General features: G+C 42.7%; 4 protein-coding genes across 10 annotated transcripts in view; 2 read left to right on the top strand and 2 right to left on the bottom strand.

The window, feature by feature from the left end:
• The window catches only part of KIAA0319, a 30,309-nt gene extending 24,097 nt beyond the window's left edge, over window positions 1-6,212 (top strand). For all 5 annotated transcript variants that reach the window (XM_083623733.1, XM_083623734.1, XM_083623732.1 and 2 more), the window contains 5 exons: window positions 1,388-1,530; window positions 1,626-1,748; window positions 1,886-1,976; window positions 2,848-2,939; window positions 3,890-6,212. In XM_083623733.1, the coding sequence (XP_083479859.1) occupies window positions 1,388-1,530; window positions 1,626-1,748; window positions 1,886-1,976; window positions 2,848-2,939; window positions 3,890-4,068 (628 nt within the window). In that variant the 3' untranslated portion in view covers window positions 4,069-6,212. The remainder of the gene's footprint in view (window positions 1-1,387; window positions 1,531-1,625; window positions 1,749-1,885; window positions 1,977-2,847; window positions 2,940-3,889) is intronic.
• Window positions 1-23,561, bottom strand: part of NRSN1 (neurensin 1) — a 201,028-nt gene that overhangs the window by 51,658 nt on the left and 125,809 nt on the right. The window lies entirely within an intron of this gene.
• ALDH5A1 (aldehyde dehydrogenase 5 family member A1) lies at window positions 5,648-21,101 on the bottom strand. The gene is made up of 10 exons (XM_083623919.1): window positions 20,561-21,101; window positions 18,559-18,642; window positions 16,338-16,508; window positions 14,557-14,673; window positions 14,051-14,194; window positions 12,673-12,816; window positions 11,319-11,477; window positions 10,988-11,157; window positions 8,533-8,591; window positions 5,648-8,352 (listed from the first exon to the last, which is right to left on the bottom strand). The coding sequence occupies exons 1-10, from the start codon at window positions 20,900-20,902 to the stop codon at window positions 8,147-8,149; spliced, it is 1,596 nt and encodes a 531-aa protein (XP_083480045.1). The 5' UTR covers window positions 20,903-21,101; the 3' UTR covers window positions 5,648-8,146.
• GPLD1 (glycosylphosphatidylinositol specific phospholipase D1) overlaps window positions 20,139-23,561 on the top strand; it is a 25,711-nt gene continuing 22,288 nt past the window's right edge. Inside the window, exons 1-2 of one of the 3 annotated variants that reach the window (XM_083623768.1) lie at window positions 20,139-20,374; window positions 22,783-23,126. In XM_083623768.1, the coding sequence (XP_083479894.1) occupies window positions 23,033-23,126 (94 nt within the window). In that variant the 5' untranslated portion in view covers window positions 20,139-20,374; window positions 22,783-23,032. Of the gene's footprint in view, window positions 20,375-20,823; window positions 21,176-21,204; window positions 23,127-23,561 lie in introns of those variants that run through there. The other 2 variants (XM_083623769.1, XM_083623770.1) reach the window with 2 other exon arrangements.

The following is a 23,561-nucleotide window of genomic DNA, read 5'->3' as shown; positions in this document are numbered from 1 at the left end:
CACTGGCTGCTGGTTTGCTAATGGGCCAAGCTCAAGGTGCCACTATTAGCATATAAAGCCCTTAACAGCTTAGGACCAGTTTGCCTATAAGACTGCCTTTCCCCACATGTGCCCACTTGACCACTTCGATCGGTGGAATATGCACTACTGCAGATGTACATAATACTTGCAACAATCAGGTTGCAAGAACTTGATTGTTTTAGTGTGGCAGCACCTGCACTTTGGCTCTCTCTGCCTACTGAGACCAAGCAGGCACCTTCACTGAACTGTTTTTGGCGCTTGCTAAAAACATTCTTGTTTGGACAAGGCTCCTCGGATGTCCAGAAAGTTGAGGTAATTTTAATGTTTCAGTATTTTAGCTTCTGTTTGCTTTTAAGTATGGTTGCGAGTTGTTCTCGATTTTATTGTTTTATCTTTTCGTAAACGGCTTTGAGGGCTCCCTGCCCACAGTCAAGTGGTGTATAAATTTTACAAAATAAAATTATTCCACCCCATCCATTTCCGCGCACAGGAAACACAATGCAAAGGGTGGAGGGATGTCTCAATTACGTATTGTTTGCACACTGAGAGCAACAACGGTGAATACTGACTGGATTTGCTGTATTGATTTCTATTCCAGAAATGGGACTAAGCAAACATTGGCAATTCCCACTCTTGTTTTTCTTTTCATTTCAATTCTCTGACATCCCTCGCGTCTAGTGACCTTAATCTAACACTGAGCAAACCATATTTGCCCTTAAAGTTTACCAAGTCAAGATAATAAGTTGATAGGTCACTGTGAGAACAGAAAACTCTATTAGATGGTCTTTGGCCTCATCCAGCAGGGATGTTTTTATATTATTATTTTTAACGTGTGTGAATGCTTTGGGATATGTAAACACCATTGTTCTGTAGCTAAAACTTGAGAAGGTTGCCCACTTTGTAGAAGATGCATGCTGTGTTACGGCCTGTTCAATCACGTGTAATTTCAAACAGCTACGTCGGCAGCCGATGTCTGCGTTTCCAATTGAGAAATAAAATTAAAATCACCGACCATCTCTCCCTGTCACACAATCAGGGTCTGACTTGCATGGGGAGCCTGTCTGTGTGTGTGTGTGTGTGTGTGTGTGTGCGTGTGCGCGCGCAGGAGACTCTTTGCTTCAGAAGTTTGCCCTTGAGCACATAGAGGGCTGTAAAAATGGGGAAGGCACTGGGTTGAAGTGGGCAGGGCTTGGCAGCACCATTTGTCCTCGTGACTGCCATTGCACAAGTGAACCGAATCCCGGAATAGGGGTTGTGCAAAGGCCAAATCAAACAGTCTGATTGTGACAATATTTCTTAAATTGAAAAGCCAGCCCATTTGAATGCTATAGTCTGGTTATTTACAATATATACATCCTCTCTTCAGCACAGCTGTTGTGTTCTATGTTCAGAATGGCCATCCTTTTAAAGTGATGAAGGCAGCAGATGTTGCACAGATGCTACGCTTGCAGCTCTTGAAGGAGAAGCCGGACTTCTTGCTTTATAAAGTGCTTCGCGTTGACACGGCGGGTATGTAGTATTCGCGTTATGCTGCAGAACAATACCACAGCCCAATGCAATAATAATAATAATAATAATAATTTTGATGGTTTTTGCTGCTATAGGTTGCCTCTTAAAGTGCTCCGGACATGGACATTGCGACCCTATCACGAAGCGCTGCATTTGCTATCAGCTGTGGATGGAAAATTTGATACAGAGGTATCTTAACAACGGAGAGAGTAATTGCGGTGAGTTGAGAGGAAACGGGTGAAGTGTTTCAGGCAGGGAGGCTGAATAGAGTAGATCTGTGATGTTGCCATATTGAATGCATAAGTGCATTAATGGTTCCTCTAATAACTTTGAACATTCTACTTCCACCTTCTAGAGTGGAGTATACTTTATGTAACGGCATCAGCTTTCATTTTGATTGTGCTGATGGCGGGGTTCGTTTGGCTCTGCATCTGCTGTTGCAAAAGGTAAATGATTTCTAATGAAGCTCGATACGAACATCCCTTAGTTCTGTAGTCACCGAAATAGAGTAGAAACTTCGTTTGTACTCAGAAGCATCTACTGATAGGTTTGGGAGAATATTTGCCCTTTAACCAGCCCGGGAGTTTGGCAAGTGGCTAATGGGAATTAAGGGGTGTCCAATTAATCTGAGGTGAGGCAACCATAAGAGATATGTGGCTGCCCATAGCGCAATGGTGATCTGTGTGAATAACCACCTGTACAGGTCAAAAACAGTTTTCCAACCATGCCTGTATGCCTTTGGTTTTGGTTGCTTGTAAATGGGCTTCTCCACATGGAGCTCCACCAAGGGGTCATGCCTGTTGAAGTGACCCCAAGTATGACAGCATGAATGATGCTGAAATGAGGAGGCACACTTCAGGGGTGGGGAACCCTTTCAGCCTAAGAGTCACGTTCCCTTCCAGTCAACCTTCTGAGGGAAGGTGGGAACATGGCAGAGGCAGGTAGGCAAGAGGCAGAAATGGGTTGAGCAACGAAACTCCATGTTTTCTATTCCCACACACTCACTCATCCCTCTCTATTCTCCATCCAGGTGAACAAGAAGCAGGATCAGAGTTCAAGGAAATATTCTAGTCAGGCATAAACACTCAAGCAGGGTACCAAAAAATAAAATAAAATGGTGAGGGGTGTGTCCTGGAGTGGGGTATGGCTGGGGAGTGGGTATGGCCTAGGAAGAATCATGAGGCCTAGTATTTCATCCTTGGCTTATATAATGTATATCCTTTGTGGTTGGGGTGGTTCCTAAGGAAATATCACCTGTGGGGGGCAGGGAATGGGTACTTGGTTTCCCAGCTTTAAGTGGAATATTTCATCTTTTAGCAGAAAGAGGACTAAAATAAGAAAGAAAACAAAATACACAATTTTGGATAATATAGATGATCAGGAGAGAATGGAGCTCAGGCCTAAATACGGTATGTTTCTTTTCCCCTTTTTATTTTCATGTCTTCCAACCTTTGCTACAATTCGTATGTAACTTTCTGTTTCTTGTGCTATTAATACAGACTTTTCTTTCGCATGCATCTGGCGCTTTCACATTTTAAGGCAGGATAGCATCTGATGGAGCGCGCTTTCTCTAAAAAAAGTCCCGGCCATGTTAAATCTCCCAAGTTGCAATAGCACTTGCATTTCCCTGCCAAGGAACCAAAAAATCACCATGTATTTATTTTCAATTATTTCTTCCCCACCTTTCTGCAACAAATCATGCTGTTTCCTTTTGTTTCTGCTGCAACTGAAGTTGGTCTGAACTGGTTGTGGTTCAGGCCAATAAATATTGCCGTCAACAGGTGAATGGCAGCTACTGCTTGCGTCCCAAGGACAGGCAGTTGTGTTCCTTGATAATGGGTATCACAGGGCATGTGTGTGGTAGTACAAAGTCACTGATTCAATCAGTGCAAGGATTTATCTGTGCAACAGAATCAGTGCAAGGATTAATCTGTGCAACAGAATGCTCCCCTCTGTAAAACTGTTCTGAGAGTTTCCTCAACCCTCTGGAGTAGATTTGGGAACGGTACAGGGCACGTGTGGGAGGAAGTCCCTTGTGCTCGTCCAATTATTTAGTTGAATAGCATCCCCACTCCTCTATTGGATCATAACAGAAGGAGCAGCAGACTCTAGCAGTGATGTCAATAGGCTTATTTACATGTCACCTGGAACATTGCATGGAAAGTATTCCTCTTTAGAAAGAGTTAGCGCTCCATGTTCATGTTGGATTGCTTGTGGTGGTGTGGCTCTGGGTGATGGTTTATGGTAGTAAGACATAATATTACTTCCTCAATTTAACATTGCGGATGAGATAACGGAGATCAAATAGTAAGCAGACATTGCAAAGAATCTTCTGCTTCCCATCTCCTCCCTATCTTAGGTATAAAGCACAGAAGCACAGAGCACAATTCTAGCCTGATGGTTTCAGAGTCAGAGTTTGACAGTGACCAGGACACCATCTTCAGCAGAGAGAAGGTTGAAAGAGAGAACCCAAGGAATGCCATGAATGGTTCCATGAAGAATGGTGTCTCCTTCAGCTACAGCTCAAAGAACAGATAAATGAAGAGGCTGCAGTGGAAGGACACGTGCTAAGGCTATGCTGCTCCTCCTTCACCACCCCCCTCCCAAACTATACTGGTGGGAGACGGGATGATAAACTTCCAGCATAGTAGAAAAGGAAATGGACGCGGTGGACTTTCCCCTTCATTTCTTTAACCAATAATGTATTTTAACTTGCCACATGGGTTAGGTGAAAGGGTTTTAAAGTCTAAAAATGGTTGGAGATGGTTTCCATATAAAAGGTTATTGCTCAAGACTGTTACATTACAAGGAGCACATAGGAAAGCTACCTTATATTGTTGTTTCCTTTAGAAAACAGTGGCTATGCATCTGTACAAAGACACACCAGTATGCAAATGTACCTTGAGTTATTAAAAAGAAAAGCAGTGTGCGGCTATAGCCTCCATCTCCTTCCAGTCACTTTTAGTTTAGCAAATAAGAGGGTTGATGAAAAAGTTTTTTTGTGACATCTGCTTTGGTAAGGCAGTGGAGTTGAAATCATTTTTTCAAAGGACTCAAGGCATTGTCTGAAGCAACCTAACTGCAGTTAGTATTTGGATGGCAGACTTCCTGTCTGGCAAGCCCAAGTTGCTGGAAGAAAGGAAAGATCTGAGTAAAATTTCAAGCCTGGTGCTACCTCCTTCTTGTGAGTGGATGTCACACTTGGGAGAAGGTTCTATACTTGGGAGAAATTGGTGGCACATGCCATATGCCACCAATTTGACCCTCTTCTGTTTATTTTGCTGAAGAAAGGCTTGCAAAATCATTCCACGTTCTTTGAAAACCACAGCTTTTGTGGGTACATTGATTTAATAACCGGTGCCGGAAGTTTTAACTCCTTTCCTTCATTTGCCTTGTGAAGTGCTGAGAGTAAATCAGATGTGCTCAACTCCATTGACTGTGGCATTCTGTGTAGTGAAAGTGTGGGCCAGAAATCACCTAGTCTTAATATCTAACAATGCTCATAAAACATGTTTACTGAACAAGAACTAATTGTCATCGGGTTTCTGTGTGTGCATCAGCACTCTCCCTTCATGATAAACACGAAGATAAGCACAAATTTGTAAAAAAAAAGGTTTAAATTTCATGCTAGGGGCTTAACCCAAATGTTGCTGTAAACAAAGAAGAATGGGCTAAACAGAAGTTTTAAGGCACTGTGATGATTTACCCCTGGAGAGTAAAGTGTCATGTGTCTCAAGTATTGAACAATTAGCGATTCAACTGTTCTTTACCTGAAGTCACACAAAGCAAACATATATTACACCTGTGTAACCAATTTTTCTCAATATACAGTTCAGCTTTAGGAACCTTGGTTTTGTGTCTTCTAGAAGTTGTCTGTGCAACTTGAGGGCCTGCATATCCTTTCACCAGCAGAAGTTGGCCCAATGAAATAAGTGGCTTTCCCATTTTGTCTCCAAGGCAGACCTAGTGCACCTGCCTGGTCCTCCAGGTGATGGTACTACAAACTCACATCATATCTGACACTTGCCTGTGTTCACTGGGAGCTGGAGCTTAACAATATCTGGAAGGTCACAACTTCTCCAGCCCTGTGTTGAAGAAAACTCATACCAACGTAGGATTTTATTTATTTTTTTAATACGCTTACAAAATGTCACAGATCTGACAGTAGATGTGAATGTCCACCAATATTAAAGTTAAACATTTATTACACACAGCTGTTTTCCCAACACCCAAAGCAAATCTACACACAAACGTGAAATGTAAGAATTCAAGTATCACCTTCTGTTAATGAATTACTGTATACAAACAAATAATAACTTTTGTTATTTTTGATGTAAACGTACCATACAAATGCATATTAATACTTAGCTGATCCAGCCCCAAGAGAAAATTTCTCCAATAAGGCTAGTAGTATCTTGTTACACTTGAACAATTTGTGCTTCTCAAATGTTTTGATTCTTTTTCCTCAAAAGAGGAGCGTTGACAAGCTTGGGCTATATTGAATCCCTAGATTGTTTTAGTTTTGTATTTGTGTGTGTTTCAGATTTTGAGTTACATGTAGAGCAACTGCCTTAAATAATATAACAGGAAGTGTTTCTAGACTTCTCTGTAAGACTGTAGATCAGTCTGTGGTACTAGCCTGTATGCCCACAAATGTAAAAATTATTGTTGCTGGTTTTTTTTTTTTAAAATGTAAGATTATATAGATTAATTATTCTTCCTCAGTCCCATTTGACAGTGATTTCTTCAGGAACTACTCAGTTTGCTGGCATTACAGACCAAGCTTCATCTTGGTTGTAATTTCTTTTTTTAGGAATAGCAATTAGTGCTACATAATGTGCTTTTCAGGAGTCGCTATAGTGCCACTATTTAACCAATCCCTAATATAATACAGCAGAACCAATGTTTTGTACTACGAAGTTACCCAAAATAAGTTTAGCTGACCTGTGTCAATTCTAGAAGTTAATGAACATATATGAAAATAGGGAGAAACAAGCGACTAGTTGTGTGTGTCCGAATGAGATCTGGAATTATGTTTCTCCTGAATGCTGGATGCTTGTGGCGAACTACTTCTCGAGCCAAGTGGTGTCTCTTAGAACTGTCTGTGAAATGGCAGAAGCTTCCCACTTAAGGAAGACCTCAAATGTTTGTTCCAAGCCCTTTTGGTTCATCTGAAGCAGCCCTTTGGATCGCAAGCAGATTTGATAGGGAAGGGGATTGCATAGCTAAGTCCACTTAAAAACATATTGCAAAATGTCAAATGAAGTTTTGCAATGTAAATAAAGTGCATGTTCAATTGAATGCAGCAGTAGCAAAGCAGAACTGTTAAAATCTTTTTATCTTTCGAACGTAACAGCAGCTCATACAGAAAAGGCCTGATGGAGCATGTGCAGGTAACATTAAAGCTCACCGGGAAGAGCACAAAATTGCTTTTATCTTGTGCCATCAAAAGTCTTAACGTGTGGTGGTAAAATAAACAACTTTTGGGATTCTAGCTGTATGCCACTGTTAACTCAAATAGGTTCATGGAGGAAGCTTTAAAGTCCTCCCACATAGCCCCCCCCTCTTTTCCCAGATCTTAAGCTTTTTCTCTTGTACCAAGTTAACTGCTTTCTATAATCTCTAGAATGAGCAGGAGGGCCATGGAGGATCAGACAAGTCTTTCAGAGAAGAAATATTACTTGGCAAGAATAGACATAGGAAACAGAGCTCTAGAGCAGTGTAATGGGCTATGGAGGTGTGAGCTTTTGTGCTGTGGCGCTTCAAATAAATATTACTTCCTTGTGGAGCTATTGGTCCAAGTTGGTCTCAGTGCATTACAGCTTTTGCAAGACACAATGTTACCCCACCCATACGAAACAGTTTATGTTCATATCTCTGTGCTGTTGTACTAATGCATGATAATTTGGTCACAAGGCTCAGCTGCTAGGAGCAAATCACAAGTATCTCCTTAGAGATGCTCTAGTCCTATTGTAAGTAATAGGGAGGATTCTGTCAGAACTGTGCATATACCTTCAAGGCCATTTTTCAGCTCCAGCCAATAGCTGAAGAACAATATGAAAAAGTGCAATACATCCTTCCCTAGAAAATATTTCCTAGAAGCCCTAAGACAGGCACCCAGAAAATAATAAAAACATTAGAAAAAGAAACAGTCAACATTTGGCACAATTATTCAGTTATTTCACACCTGGCTCAGCGCATGAGAAAGGGTAAATGAGGATCTTTTTCCTACTTTGCTACTCTCCAAAAATCATTTATTTCTATCCTGCCTTTCCCCCCTAACAGACACTCAAGGTAAATCATACATCTTAATTAGTAAAGTTTTTCCAAATTCCTCTGAAACACAATAGGGAATTGAAACATTATTTGTCCCTGCATTATGGTTAAGACAGGTAATATAAATAAACCTATATTCCTACAACCTGTGTTCACAGAATACCAGAGTTGTTCTATATGTATCATCATGTTTACAAGTAATGACGTTTCTACAAAAACATTATTACTTCCATTTTAAGAGGGAATGAAAAATCACAAATGATCCTGCTAAAGCTTATGAATGCCCCAAAAGGTTGTTTTCTAGGCATTCTGAATAGGTTAGACTCCTAATAAATGGCTACTATAAACCTCCAAAACAGACATACTTTATTTCCAAATATTCATCAATACCGTATTTTGAACCTTCTCTTCCCAGCCCAGATTGTTTTACGCCACCGAAAGGGCACTCCACGGCAGACACGATGCCTTCATTTACGCCCACCATCCCAACCTCAAGCTTCTCTGCAACTCTCCAGATCTGGGCCGGGTCTCGGGAGTAGAAATAACCTGCAAATTGGAGCATTGAATAGAAAACAGTTTGGAGTTTTTTGTTTGTTGTTTTGCGGGGAGAAAGGTAATTTTTCTAAGCTTGAAATAGTAAAATCAAGATGTGGCCTGGCAGCTTGAACCATACCCCATCTTGCCTCCTTAAGCATTGTAGATTTGCAGTATTAAGAACTCACATACCTGCTAAGCCCACGTTGGCTGAATTTGCTATGGCAAGAGCTTCCTCCTCTGTATCAAACCTGCAAAAGTATGAATAGGAGATGTAAATAATAATGGAAGAACTGCTTTATTGCAAGTGGTGTGCATTTAGAGGTCTCTCCTATGGGAAATTTGTGATGGCACCCCCACTCTCTCGACTGACACAGATTTCCATAACTTCCCATGAATTAAGCTAGTATAAAAGGTACACCTAGACATCCTAAAAAGCAGAGACATCACCTTGCCAACAAAGGTCCGTATAGTTAAAACTATGGTTTTCCCAGTAGTGATGTATGGAAGTGAGAGCTGGACCATCAAGAAGGCTGATCGCCAAAGAATTGATGCTTTTGAATTATGGTGCTGGAGGAGACTCTTGAGAGTCCCATGGACTGCAAGAAGATCAAACCTATCCATTCTGAAGGAAATCAGCCCCGAGTGCTCACTGGAAGGACAGATCCTGAAGCTGAGGCTCCAATACTTTGGTGACCTCATGAGAAGAGAAGACTCCCTGGAAAAGACCCTGATGTTGGGAAAGATGGAGGGCACAAGGAGAAGGGGACGACCGAGGACGAGATGGTTGGACAGTGTTCTCGAAGCTACCAGCATGAGTTTGACCGAACTGCGGGAGGCAGTGGAAGACAGGAGTGCCTGGCATGCTCTAGTTCATGGGGTCACGAAGAGGCGGACACGACTAAACGACTAAACAAGAAAAAGTTACACGATGTTTTCCAAAATCAGCAATACATTTGCATGTTTTAAAATGACACCGATTTTGGGAAGATTAGTAAATCCTATGCAGTTTCATCAGGTTAAAATAAAACAGGGTGGGGAAACCGAGAAGAATTTTCTAAAGGTGACATCCAACAATGGCTATTTGCTTGCACAATAGAGACTTTTACACCTCTCTGCTGCATGCAGTCCAGAATCTGGGGAAGTGAAGTCCATTGGTAACATTAAATTTTGCCCTAAGAGAAAAAGGTTGGGAATGGCTACCAAAACCACCATGTAATTTCTTCAGTGAGCATTTGCTGGAATATAGCTAAGCAAATGCGAGACCTAATGTAAATATATTTTGACACCCAGGTCACTCCATAGTATTTGAAACATATTAGAAGAGGGTTGGTGGTGTGCCTCACCACACATAATGCAAACAATATTCCCACACTGAGACAAGACTTCCCAGCAAGTCAACAGTTGCAACATTTTAGCACATCCAGAACAGTTTCCCTCAGGAAATCCCTTGGGAAAAGTCTATTCAAGCACTACCTACCCAAGGTATATAAGAAATAAAAATAAAATTGAGGCACCAGAGAAGCTAGAATGTGGGCATCACTGTGAAAGAGGCAAGTGCCTTCATTCTTACACACTTGTGCAAACTTCAGGACACATGAAAAATGATCATGAAAAGATTCTGAAAAGCGCTATCAGATCAGAAATTAAAGGCACAGGCATTTTATTGTATTTTGACATGGTTTCGAAATACCTACCTTTCTCAGGCTATCCACATAAATAATTGTAACAAGATTATGCCTGGGATGCATACTACTATAGTTTTCAAAAGAAATCTAAGGTGGTACCTGCTTATATTTTATATACATAAATATATAAAGAAACACAAAATGACTGACACAGTCTGTGGAAATTTTCTACCTGAAGTTGGGAAAGGGGTGCTGTTGTCTTTATACATGGCAATATAAAATAAGGGAAAGTTCCCCACTGCCAGCCAGATACTTTTGCTCCACAAAATCCCTCCTGACTGTCGCTGACTTTGAGAAATGTGAATTAGCAGTGAAGCGACCACTATATGAGTAAACTGTATTGCACTTCCACGACTGCGATGGTTCCAAAAAACACAGCTGCAATTGTGGCTATCACAGAGTATATTTGTGTAGGGACAGCTCCTTGCCAATTCAAACATTATACTTGGGAGCATGATCCTTATTCCAGGAATTGTCTGGAAGGGTCGCATGTAATAAGCAGGAGAAATGTCAGCTGTTTCCTGTTGTGAACTACTTCTACGATAGAAATATGAAACATGCTTATCACAATCCATCAGTGTGCAATATGGTAAGGTTAACAGGAGTCATTATGCAGAAGAGTATCCCTGGCAGAAATTGCCATTTTTGATGTAATAATCGAAGTTTGCTAATGTGTGATCTGCAGAAGAAGAAGAAGAAGAGTTTGGATTTGATATCCCGCCTTTCACTCCCCTTCGGGAGTCTCAAAGCGGCTAACATTCTCCTTTCCCTTCCTCCCCCACAACAAACACTCTGTGAGGTGAGTGGGGCTGAGAGACTTCAAAGAAGTATGACTGGCCCAAGGTCACCCAGCAGCTCCATGTGGAGGAGCGGGGACGCGAACCCGGTCCACCAGATTACGAGAGTACCGCTCTTAACCACTACACCACACTGGCTCTTACTTAAGAATAAACTCTTACTTCATAACTGGGGCCAAAGGACCAAAAGTCTCCTCTTGTGTGCACAACATGCGTGTTGTGACATTGCTGAGAAGAGTCGGTTCAAAGAAATTCTTCCCGTAACTGTGCCTTTTTCCTCCTGTAACTATGGACGCTCCTTGGGAAACAGCATCGTGAATATGTTTTTCAACCTAAGAGAAAGAAAGCAAGTGCAGTGTTAGGCTCTCCCACAAAAGGGCGGTTTTCATATCCCAAGTAGAATTTTGTAGTTATTATTCCACTGGCATAGCCAACAAACGTAACTTGGCAATACCTCTTCGTACCACAAAAAAATTAAAAACAAAACACTTACCTTTTCCACAGCTTTTTCATTAATTAGCGGTCCCTGAGTTGTCCCTTCATCAAACCCATTGCCAATACGTAGCTCTGACTTAATGGCTCGTGCAAACTTTTCTACGAATGCATCGTGAATCCCTTTTTGCACCAAGAAGCGGTTTGTACACACACAGGTCTAAAGTCAAAAGAAATAGTGTTTGTTTTCAGTTAGGCATACACTAGTGCTTTGTTGTTTAATGTCATGGGCTCCTTTGGGAGGAAGGGTGGGGTAGAAATTTAAGAAATAAGCCAAAATGTTTAAATCAAGATCAAATGTATGCTGGAAATGTAAAGAGAAAGAGGGAACCTTTTATCATATGTGGCTGATGTGCAAAGTGGTAAAAGCATTCTGGGAGATGTTATATATAATGAGTTGAAAAAAATGTTATAGAAAGCTTGTTCTTAAGAAACCAGAAGCTTTTCTTTTAGGAATTTTAGGTGCAGAGATTCCAAATGACCAGAAGACATTATTCATGCATGCGACTACAGCTGTCTGGACTCTGCTAGCTCAGAGATGGAAAGAAAATACAGTCCCTACCAAGAAAGATTGGCAGATAAAATGGATGGACTATGCTGAAATGGCAAAACTGACTTGAAGAATTAAGAATCAGGAAGAATCAAATTTTAATAAGGAATGGTGAAAATATATAATGTATTTTAAAAATTTATTATAAACTATTAAAATTATTAGTAGGATTGACATAAAACTATTAAATGTGCAATTAATATTTGTGGACATATCCTACTGAGCCCTGTTTGTGCTCGGCTGTGTATCATGGGAGGCATGGAAACATTCCGTTTTACACGCAAATGCTTTGGTTTCTACCTTCATCAGCAACACAACTGAGTTTCATGAGCAACAATGTCAGGTTTCAAACAGTGCAAAGAGTGCTGAGGGCAGAAGTCTTCAGAGGGCAACACTAGTTAACCACAAGAGAGGTTAAAAGTAAAGGAAAAGGCAAAAGTTTTAAGTATTGCCCTCCAGATTAAGGCCAAGGGTTTAGTCTGTACAGCTAGACTAGACTCAAAGTGTGCCCGAATTGGACTTCCACCCAAGCATGAATAAACTCCCCTTGAAATCAATAGCACTTCTAAGTAAATCAGAATGTAATGGTCCCACTGTAACTGAACTCAGCTTAATTATAGCTGGGTTGTATTCTGAACTGTCAGACTTATTATTATGACATCTGCTTTTTATAGATCAAGAATGAGGGGTGAAACGTCTTTGCTTGTGTCCTCTCCCCCACCCCCCAGTACAAGGCATAACCAATTTTGTAAAATTTTGTATCTACAAGTGTGGTAGGGGGGGAAACAGGGGAGGTTAATCTCACCTGGCCTGAATTTCTGTATTTGGAAGCCAAAGCTCCTGCTACCGCTTTGTCTACATCAGCACTATCAAACACTATGAATGGAGCGTGTCCTCCAAGCTCCATGGAGACCCTCTTCACAGTGCCAGCAGCATGGCGCAGCAGTATCTGCAAGTACACAGGAAACACAGAAAGCTGTACACCTACAAAGATGAATTATACAAACTTAGCTTTTTTTGAATGCCGAGAAAATACTCTGTAGTTGAAGTCACGAGTTCCCTACTAAACTACCCACTCATTTTTCTAATCTAAGGAGTAATTGTAGATCTCAAAGTCTTCAGTGCTTATTTTAGATGATGATGATGATGATAATAATAATAAAAATAAATAGTAGTAGTAGTAATAGAAGTAGCAGTAGTATGCCCCCAGCCACTCTGAGCAGCTTCCAACAAATGTTAAAACCACAGTATAATTTACCTAATTATACACAGTGCGCAGCCTTGGACATGGGATGTTCTCTAAAGCAATAGATGTGAATCTTTGAAACAGTCCCATTCTTTTTAATAAATGCATGCATTAAGACACTGGTCTGAGATGAGTTGCTCCAATTATGTAAGTGAATGGAAAACGACTACTGGTTTTAACCCGAGTTTCAAGGGATGGCAGTAAGGGTCAAACTAGACAAGACAAGATAAAGATATAGATATAGATGATATAGATATAGATATAGATATAGATATAGATATAGATATAGATATAGATGATATAGATATAGATATAGATATCTTTTTATGTATGTGACTACAGCGGCATGAATACTGATAGCCCAATGTTGGAAAGAGGAAAAGATCCCAACAAAAAAAGATTAGCAAATTAAGTTAATGGAACATGCGGAAATGGCTAAATTAACAGAGAAACTTAGAAATCAAGACAATAACAAATTTAAAAATGGGAATGGGAAGTCTTTATTGCATATATATCAAAGCATTGTATACAAGTTGATACATTAGCAGGATTTTAAGAAACATTTGCATTATTATGATAAAAGATAGAACTGGATACAATTAGATGAATAATATTACATGGACATGCATGAATTAATCATAAAACAATGGAACCATGGGAGGGGGTAGAGGGAAGTCAAGAGATTTGAGAAATCCCACATTTGGATGTTTTATTGAATGTATAAGCAGCACTGTGGAGTTTTTAATTTTTATTTCTTTTTTATTTTATTTTAAATGTTTATTTTATTTAATGTGATGTATGTTATAATGAAAATCAATAAAAAAATTATATAAAAAAACTATACACGATAACATCTACCCAATTAGCAACTGCATTTTAGCTATGTATTTTAGCCACAAATTTGCAGCAGTTTACGAGCCGACATTGAGAAGCTTACCTTTCCTGTAGCTGTTGAGCCTGTAAAAGAGATCTTGGCTACTAAAGGATCAGTGCACATCACTTCCCCAACCGCTACAGCCTGTTGTCTAGAACAGGGAACAACATTATACACTCCTGCAGGTATTCCAGCCCGATTTGCAAGCTGCAGCAAAAAAAATAGTGGCATGAAACTGTTCATTTGCACAAAAGGTTAGAATTACATAATAATGATAAATAACAGGCTGAAGATGGTGCTGAGCTTTGTCTTCTTGCAAGTGTGTCACAAGCATTTAAAAACCACACATAATTTCAATAATATTATTTTTTAAAAATAACCAAAAAGTTTATCTGCCTTTTATATAGTGTATATGAATGCTTTTAGATTTTTATTCCTTTTTTTGCTTTATACTGGTTTCAGTCTTTGTGCTATTCTACCAATAACTCAGAGTGACTTAGAAAAAAATGACTAGTAACTGTAATAAATAGTAATAATTAATCCACTCTTCATCAATATAAAAATCTCACCTCAGCAAGTGCTAAAGCAGATAAGGGTGTATCTTCTGCTGGTTTCACCACCACTGTGCAGCCAGCTGCCAAAGCAGCACCAACTTTCCTTGTAATCATAGCACTTGGAAAATTCCACTAAATTGAAGAAACAGGTGCATTTAAATGCTGTGTGCACATTAGTGCAATAAAACAACTGGCAAGTTCTGAAATTTGAGGGGGAAATTAGCAAGATAGAAAGCTTTTAAGATCCTTGGCTGTTATTTGATCCATCTGCTCCTGAGACCCTGGCAACTTCTAGATACCATCAAACCATGTATAAAAGCCACTCTCCTTTCCACCAACAAAATGGGACCTTAACTTCCACTGAATGGTTTGGAATCCCATTGTCTCTGCGGAAAATCGTGTAGTTACTGTGTAGGGACACTAAGGTCCTGCTCTCTGACTTGCCACTAAGAACCATCAGATTAGCAGATACCAGAAAGAAGACTTGGCGAGCCTACCAATAGCCCCACATCTCAAATTCACTTCCCTGGGAACTGCATACAATCATAGAATTCCAGATGTAGCCCCTTTGCTGGTGACTTTTAAAGTGACCTTAAAAATGCCTTCTATTGTGTTCAACTAGCTTTTAAAGGTAAAGGTAAAGGTAAAGGTACCCCTGCCCGTACGGGCCAGTCGTGTCCGACTCTAGGGTTGTGCACCCATCTCACTTAAGAGGCCGGGGGCCAGCGCTGTCCGGAGACACTTCCGGGTCACGTGGCCAGTGTGACGAAGCTGCTCTGGCGAGCCAGCACCAGCGCAGCACACGGAAACGCCATTTACCTTCCCACTATAAAGCGGTACCTATTTATCTACTTGCACTTAGGGGTGCTTTCGAACTGCTATGTGGGCAGGAGCTGGGACCGAAAGACGGGAGCTCACCCCGCCGCGGGGATTCGAACCGCCGACCATACGATCGGCAAGCCCTAGGCACTGAGGTTTTACCCACAGCGCCACCCGCGTCCCTTAAAAGCTAGCTTTTAAATTTTGTTAATTTTATGCTGTTATTAATTTTAGTTGCTCCTGCATAATTGTTTCCAGTTGTGGGCTGTTTTAATTAACAGATATTTATACTTACCCTGAGAGACTTATGCTAAGGTACAGGATAAGCCTGAGAGTGCTACAGTACTTGCTGAAAGCTCAGAAAGCAAAAAGAGGACTGGGTGAGTTTTCCAGCGAGTGATGCTTCTGTAGCTAGTGTGGTTTTCTTTGTCGTTTATCCCCAAGTCCTAGCATAGGTATGGGTGGCGCTGTGGTCTAAACCATCAGCTTGGCGATCGGAAGGTCAGTGGTTCAAATCCCCTTGATGGGGTGAGCTCCCGTTGCTCAGTCCCAGCTCCTGCTTACCTAGCAGTTCGAAAGCACGTCAAAGTGCAAGTAGATGAATAGGTACCGCTCTGGCGGGAAGGTAAATGGCGTTTCTGTGCGCTGCTCTAATTTCACCAGAAGCAGTTTAGTCATGCTGGCCACATGACCCAGAAAAAACTGTCTGCGGGCAAACGTCGGCTCCCTCGGCCAGTAAAGCGAGATGAGTGCCGCAACCCCAGAGTCATTTGCGACTGGACTTAACTGTCAGGGGTCCTTTACCTTTACGTAGCATATATTTCATATATTTCAACACATTTAAAACCTGCATATTGTGTGCAAAATTTGAGTTTTCACTGTAAGAATTTTAATTCATTGGCCTCAGGGCATCACTAATCCTGCCTCTTTTGAATATTTAGAGTAAAAGTCTGACTTAAACCGTCAGCTGAACTCACAGGAGTAATGATAGCAGCAACTCCCACCGGCTGCTTAAGAACTAGAACTCTTCTGTCCTTTGCAGAAGATGGGATGATGTCACCATAAATGCGCCGAGCTTCTTCAGCAAACCATTCCAAGAAAGAAGCAGAATAAAGGATTTCACCCTGTGCTTCCTTCAGGGGTTTCCCCTGTGAATGATTCAGAATGTAGACATTCACATGCAGAGAACTACAAAACATCTCTCCCCCAACAAAATGATTACAATGAAGGATTTGTGTGAGCATGTTTGTTTTTCATTCTAAAGTGCGATTTTAAAAATGTCTAAACTTATTGTCCAGCTGCCTTCCAAGTGCTGGCACTTGCCTTTAAAGTCCTCCTCTGTCTGATACAAACCTTAGGAGTCGAAGTGTTAGTCTCTGCATATATGAAATGTGGATTTAGACTCATATTTGCTAAGATAATGTACATCGTAGGATGCACGCAACCAAGAATTAGTGGGCACAGTGCTTAACCCCCCTCCTACGTCTGCTAGTTCTCCTCTGCAAAAAATCCTGTCCACTAGGCAATTTACTTTTCAGCTGGGCTTGCCTACTTTTATTACCTGCCTGGAGAAAAAAGCTAAGCACTGCTAAGCAGAAGAGGGCAGAATGGATGGAGTCTTCCAGGGAGAAGCTACCTGGCGTGAAAGGGTAAAGTCCCCTCACGCGGTCTCCTTAGAAGTTTCCCTGTAGACCCCTGAACTATTTTTAGGAGGGAAATATGAGGTTGGACCTCCCTATTTCTCTTGTAGCATCTACTTTGTATTTCAGCCTTTCATGCTGTTTATGTTCAGTTACTCAGGCCAGAAGTACTGTTTTTGGGGGACAGGGGGCGGGCTGGTGTGGAGGACTCCCTGGTCCTGAATGGGGTAACTGTGCCCCTGAAGGACCAGGTGTGCAGCCTGGGAGTCATTTTGGACTCACAGCTGTCCATGGAGGCGCAGGTCAATTCTGTGCCCAGGGCAGCTGTCTACCAACTCCACCTGGTACGCAGGCTGAGACCCTACCTGCCCGCGGACTGTCTCAGCAGAGTGGTGCATGCTCTGGTTATCTCCCGCTTGGACTACTGCAATGCGCTCTACGTGGGGCTACCTTTGAAGGTGACTCGGAAACTACAACTAATCCAGAATGCGGCAGCTAGACTGGTGACTGGGGGCGGCCGCCGAGACCACATAACACCGGTCTTGAAAGACCTACATTGGCTCCCAGTACGTTTCCGAGCACAATTCAAAGTGCTGGTGTTGACCTTTAAAGCCCTAAACGGCCTTGGCCCAGTATACCTGAAGGAGCGTCTCCACCCCCATCGTTCTGCCCGGATGCTGAGGTCCAGCGCCGAGGGCCTTCTGGCGGTTCCCTCATTGCGAGAAGCAAAGCTACAGGGAACCAGGCAGAGGGCCTTCTCGGTAGTGGCGCCTGCCCTGTGGAACGCCCTCCCATCGGATGTCAAAGCGATAAATAACTACCTGACATTCAGAAGACATCTTAAGGCAGCCCTGTTCAGGGAAGTTTTTAATCTGTGATATTTTAGTGTATTTTTGGTTTTCTATGGAAGCCGCCCAGAGTGGCTGGGGAAACCCAGCCAGATGGGCGGGGTACAAATAATAAATTATTATTATTATTATTATTATTATTATTATTATTATTATTCCAAGAGCCTTCACTTCACAATGTTAGAACAGCAGCAATAAACATGGTCTTCACAATTGAGTGCTCCGAGGCTATGGAATAACATCTATGTAGAGATTTGGAACTGCTCTCCCTCATCAACCTTCAATAAAGTACATAAAACCTAACTATTTTAGAAGATGTGAAGTTAGTTTCTGAGATGTTTAGAAGCAACACATCCATAATTTAAGATTACTAGATGGTTGATTAAATGTCCTGTGGCCATTTTGACCTCAGGAAAAGCAGGTTAAAACACTTTAAAAGAAATAAACAAGCTTGCACCTGCAACTCTACACAAACTTTCTTAGAAGCAGATTCTTCGGAATCAGGTCTTCTGCGTTACTTTGGAAGGGGGGAAGCTTCAAAAAGTCACACATGAAAGTTTCTGCATTTGTCGTGACATATTGCAACATGGAATGATGTCTGAACTGCACCCATTGACTGCTTCACCTTCTAGGTGAGATTCATGTAACTAGCTTCCTGAAATTCAGCCCCAAATCCCTGAGGAATATGTGCCCCCCCCTTTTATACTTACGTTCTCTGCTGTTATGATCCTTGCAAGGTCATCTTTATTCTCTATCATCAAATCAAACCATTTACGAAGTAAAGCAGCTCTTTCCTGAAAAAGAAATAGTGTTTTAGCAGTATCACTGCCAAGTGTAAAAATGATTGTTACTCCATTATTACTTGCATGCTTTACAGTATTTAAATTTGCTTGTCTCCCAATAATCCTGCAAGTAGATTCAGGTTCAATTCTAACAGGACTAACAAAAGTCGATAAAATTAAATTTTATTTAAAGAAGTGCCAAGGGCTTGATTTTGCATTCCATGGCCCAAATATCAGAGGGCACCTTACTTCTTACTTTTCTTACTTAGCAACTGAGCAAGAATCTGTTTGCACTTTTCTATACATTTCTCTATATAAATGGTTTAAAGCACAATCCTATGCATCTCCACTCAAAGATGGAACTTAAGTATTATAATTAATACATGTATGATTTCCCCATGTTTCTTACGTATTGTATGTAAAGTACCCCAGGGAATGTAGTTAATGGGGAAACAAATGAACAAATAAAGGATTTCCTTTACTCTGAAGGTGCAAGTTATTTTTTTATTATTTACTTCATTTATGAGTTGCTTCCCATGAGACATTCCCAAGGCATAATAATGTATATACAACAGCTGGTTATCTACCCCAGTAGATATTTTTTCAAATCTGCCCTAAATACAGGTATTTGGAGCTTAGAAAGGCAAAATAAAGCCTATATATTTAAGGCCACCCTGCAAACCGCATTTACTAGAGAAAAAACTCTTCTGAATGCAGTGGAACTTACTATATGCATAGCTTTATACGACTTCAAGCTATATGTCTCTGGACCACTTATATTGCAAGAAAAACATACATGCCAATATGCTTGATATTTTATGGAAAGCTATCAGTCTGACCAAACTGTGGGAGGCAGTGGAAGACAGGAGTGCCTGGCGTGCTCTGGTCCATGGGGTCACGAAGAGTCGGACACGACTAAACGACTAAACAACAACAACAATCATTAGCTGTCAGTGATGCCTTGGTGGTTGGGGGGAAACACTCTGTACCAGGGGTGCCAACTTGAATAAAATATTGGGATGGGGACAGGTAAGCCCCACCTAATTGATCACAAGACCTGGCACAAACACACCTTTTGAGTGGCAATGCTCATCAACTTTGTACCTCAAATATTTCATTACTGAAGGTAATGGGGCCCTTTATATGTCCAGCTGTCCTTTGTCAACAACAAATTGTCACTGTTTTTTTGTGTTGAATATATGCTGTATGGTAATTTATGAACCTCATAGGTAGCTAAAGCCATTTGCACATGCAGAATGTAGGCACGCTATATAAATGAGCAAATCAGTGATATTTTAGGGAGCAGGCTATCAGGTGGGGCCCATTACTTACATCATAGGAGTCTACAAAACACAAAACACTGTTGCTGTATGTAGGTTTTATTTTATTTGTTTTTCATCTTATATTTTGGAAATGTACATCCAGGTGTGTTTTTTTCCTTTCAATTTTTTGGGGGCCCTCAAGAGAGTGGGGCTTGTACTGTACGAAAATCCGGCACTGCTTCATATAAATAACAACAAGCAGCATTGACCCATTCCTTTATCTGCTGCTTCTTCAGCGCAAACTCTGGTTGAGTTTAAACCCTGGGGGGAAAGTCTCTTTGAAGGAGGAGCATTCCCTTTCTCCAGAACGGGCAGGCGCCTTCTGATTAACCCTGTCTCGATGTCCCCACGGCGCGTCTCGAAGGGCGTGCGCGCGCGTTCCTCGCCTATGTGGGGCTGCCCATGACCTACAGCTGATGCCGGTGGGTGGCCACATGCCAAGGAAGGCCGGGCTTCTCTCTTTTAACAGCTGTGCACAAGGCGCCGGCGGGCAACGATCCCTCTCGCGCACAGGCGCAGGAAGGAGCCTGGAGTGGGGCTCTTGCATGCTCGGCTCCCCCTGCCTTGGAAACTCTCCGCGCGTCCCGCAAGCCGCCCCCCTTCCTCACCTTGGCAGACGCCCCGCTCCAAGCAGCGCCGGCCTCGTAGGCGGCCCTCACCGCGGCCTGCGCCTCCGCCGCCCCGCAGTCCGCCACCCGGCTCAGCTCCGCGCCGCTGGCCGGGTCCCGGACGGGGAAGGCGGCCGCCGCTTGCACCCAGCGGCCTCCCACGAAGCCTCCGGTGCGCACTAGGGAACTGGCCAGCGCCCCTGCGCCCGGGCTGGCGCTGCTGCTGCTGCTGCCCAGGCGGACGCCGCCGGGCGCCGCTAGCCAGAAGCGAGAGCGGCGGGGAGGAGGAGGACGGCGAGCGAGCGGGGCTCGGAGGCCCAGCGACGCCCAGCGAGTCGCCATGGCCTCGGCGCCGGGGAAGGGAGCGGAGAGGGTGGAGCTGGGGGCGGGCGAGGGCGAAGGCCCCGCCGAGCGTGCAGCAGGCGGGTTTCCCGGGAGCGAAGTCCCTGAAGGCTGCAGCGCCACTCGCGCTGACTCGGGAGCAAAGCCTCGGAGGGACTTGCTTCCAAGCAGAGAACTGCACAGCGCTGCAACTCCGTGCAAATGCACTTGGGGCCGTGCTCATCCAAGGATTTAGTGGTCTTTAAGCATAGGAGCCAACTCCTAGCGATCAAGGTGCCTTTGCCTCCCCCCTCTATTAAAATATTTGAATGGCACGGCCGTTCAAATAGTGAGCATGTGCCGCGCATATATTGTTCCAGGTGGCACCCCTGTCTTTAAGTCACTCTCCCGTGCTTGCTTGCTGGAGAGATTCGCCTTTAGCCCAAGCTTGCGTTTCATTATCATGTCTCCGTGCGAGTGCTGCTGCTTTGGAGGATGCTCGGTGGTAGAGCATCTTCTTTGCACGCAGCAAGTCCTAGGATCAGCCAGGTAGGGCTGGGAAATAATGCCCTCTGCCTGGAACCTTGCACTGCAGAGCCACTGCCACCAGCCCGTGTAGGTAATAGCTAGATGCACCAGGAGGATGCCCTGGCTGAAACTGGAGAGCCCCTGCCAGTCAGTGTAAGCAATGTTGAATCAGAGTTGAGAGTGCTTGAGAGGAGAGCTGTGTGTGTGTCTTGCAGCCCTGCTCCTCTTAGGGAGAGTGGAGGATGTTGCCCCTTCACCTGTGTGGAAGCCAGATTCAGCTGCCGTTCCAGCTGGTTTCTGCCCAGTCATGGGAAGGCACTGCCTTGCCCTTTGCTTTGGGGCAGCCCTCATTTTGGGTCTCTTAACCTGGGGCTGGCCAACAGCTGTATCATAAGAGGCTCCTCTCTTCCCCCAAATTTGTGACCTGGCCATTAAAACACATTTTGCCCTGCCTCCTCACAGATAATAATGTGGTTGCCAGTGTAATCATGCTGGGTTTCCCAGTTGATGGAATGGGTGCAGTCAAACACAGTTGTGGCGGTCATACAGCAGCCTTTGCCAACCAGGTGCCCTCCAGATGTTTCAGACTACATCTCCCATCAGCCATCATCATCATATGGGACGGGCTAGCTCAGGGGTCAGCAAACTTTTTCAGCAGGGGGCTGGTCCACTGTCTCTCAGACCTTGTCGGGGGCCGGACTATATTTTTTGGGGGGAAAGAACGAATTCCTATGCCCCACAAATAACCCAGAGGCATTTAAAATAAAAGGACACATTCTACTCATGTAAAAACATGCTGGTTCCCAGACTGTCCGCGGGCTGGATTTAGAAGACGATTGGGCCAGATCCGGCCCCTGGGCCTTAGTTTGCCTACCCATGGGCTAGCTCCATCAGGCCTCCTCTCCCCTCAGCTGTCATCAGAGGCAGCTGTTCCAGGAGTGGGAGAATTTTCCCCTAGTACAGGAGCTAATGGGCGCTACAAAAAAAAAAATGACTGTATGAGTACAGTCTTTGGTCCTGGTACTTTGGTATTTGCTCCCATATAATGTGTGAATCAGCAGCAACACTTGTGAATGTAGTAAAACTCTCCCTAGGGGGTTAACTTCTACTAAATGTTCTTATTCTTTAGATAGAATTGATAAGTATTGCAAACCTCTCATGAACTATTAATGCATTATGGACATTAACAGAATGAGACACAACCATCAGTATTTTAGGTTGTTGTTTTTCAGTGAAATACTTTATTTTTACTGATATCACCTGCCTTAGCAGAGAACGGTTTAATGAACAATGGTGCGTTGAGAGAGAAGGAAGGAAGGACGGACGGACGCAGTTGCCAAACATCATACAATAATATCCTTTCTCTGTTCTAGGCATCATTTCACAGATATCAATGGAAAAGAGACATCGTATTAAGTTTCGTTGGGACCGATTCTTGTCTCAGATCCGTTGGCTGATACAGGGGAAACTGGCAACACATTTCCAAATAATGTGAGGGCTTTAGTTTATGTGCCAGTCACATATTTGATTACGAAATGCACTGTAGCCCATATTTCAAAGGTCACAGTCCTCCTGTTGAAAGCATCTTGAAAACCACGGTTTATAGTCCAGAATATCCACAACATGGAAGCTTTCAAGATCTGGTCTGTTCTAGCTGTACTTTGCAGTTTTTGCCGTAAAGGTACACCATGCGGCTTGTCAACACATATTGAAATAGGTAAGATTTGATAATAAAGGCATGAGTGTTGTGAAGCATCATAACAGATAATTTATGTAATCTGACCATTTTAGTTACCAGGTGTTATTTAAGGGGGGGGGATATGCAGCAATTGTTGAATAAAATACTGCAATTACCATGTTGTTTTAAACTGCTAGCAAGGCTAGGGCTGCATGTATCTAGAGAAGGTGAAATGATACCAGCATAATGCAAGCTTGGCATAGTTTATTAACAGAAGACAGCATATATGTGTGCTAGCTTCAATCAAACATATTAAAAATCTGAGTATCTTAGCCTTCAGGACTATTTTTTATATGCAGAAATAAGATGCTAAATGTTTTCTGAGCTTTCAAGCCTTAAAAAAATTATATGCTTACCTTATAATTTATCTGCCCAATATTTGAGAAATCAAGGGGAGAGGGTAGCTTAAGAATT

This window comes from Podarcis filfolensis, assembly GCF_964270895.1.
Source record: "Podarcis filfolensis genome assembly, chromosome: 7".
In the NCBI taxonomy this organism is placed as follows: Eukaryota; Metazoa; Chordata; class Lepidosauria; order Squamata; family Lacertidae; genus Podarcis; species Podarcis filfolensis.
This window is presented reverse-complemented; position numbering and strand designations above follow the sequence as displayed.

Bases quoted from the DNA above. Each gene is read 5' to 3' on its own strand.
- ALDH5A1 (XM_083623919.1), bottom strand. From the start codon at position 20,902: ATGGCGACTCGCTGGGCGTCGCTGGGCCTCCGAGCCCCGCTCGCTCGC. The intron at 8,592-10,987 runs GTAAGAGTTTAT...ATACTTTTGCAG, and splicing joins CCTTTGGCCCCAGTTATGAA to GTTTGATACAGAGGAGGAAG. The intron at 8,353-8,532 runs GTATGTGAGTTC...TCCAATTTGCAG, and splicing joins AGCCAACGTGGGCTTAGCAG to GTTATTTCTACTCCCGAGAC.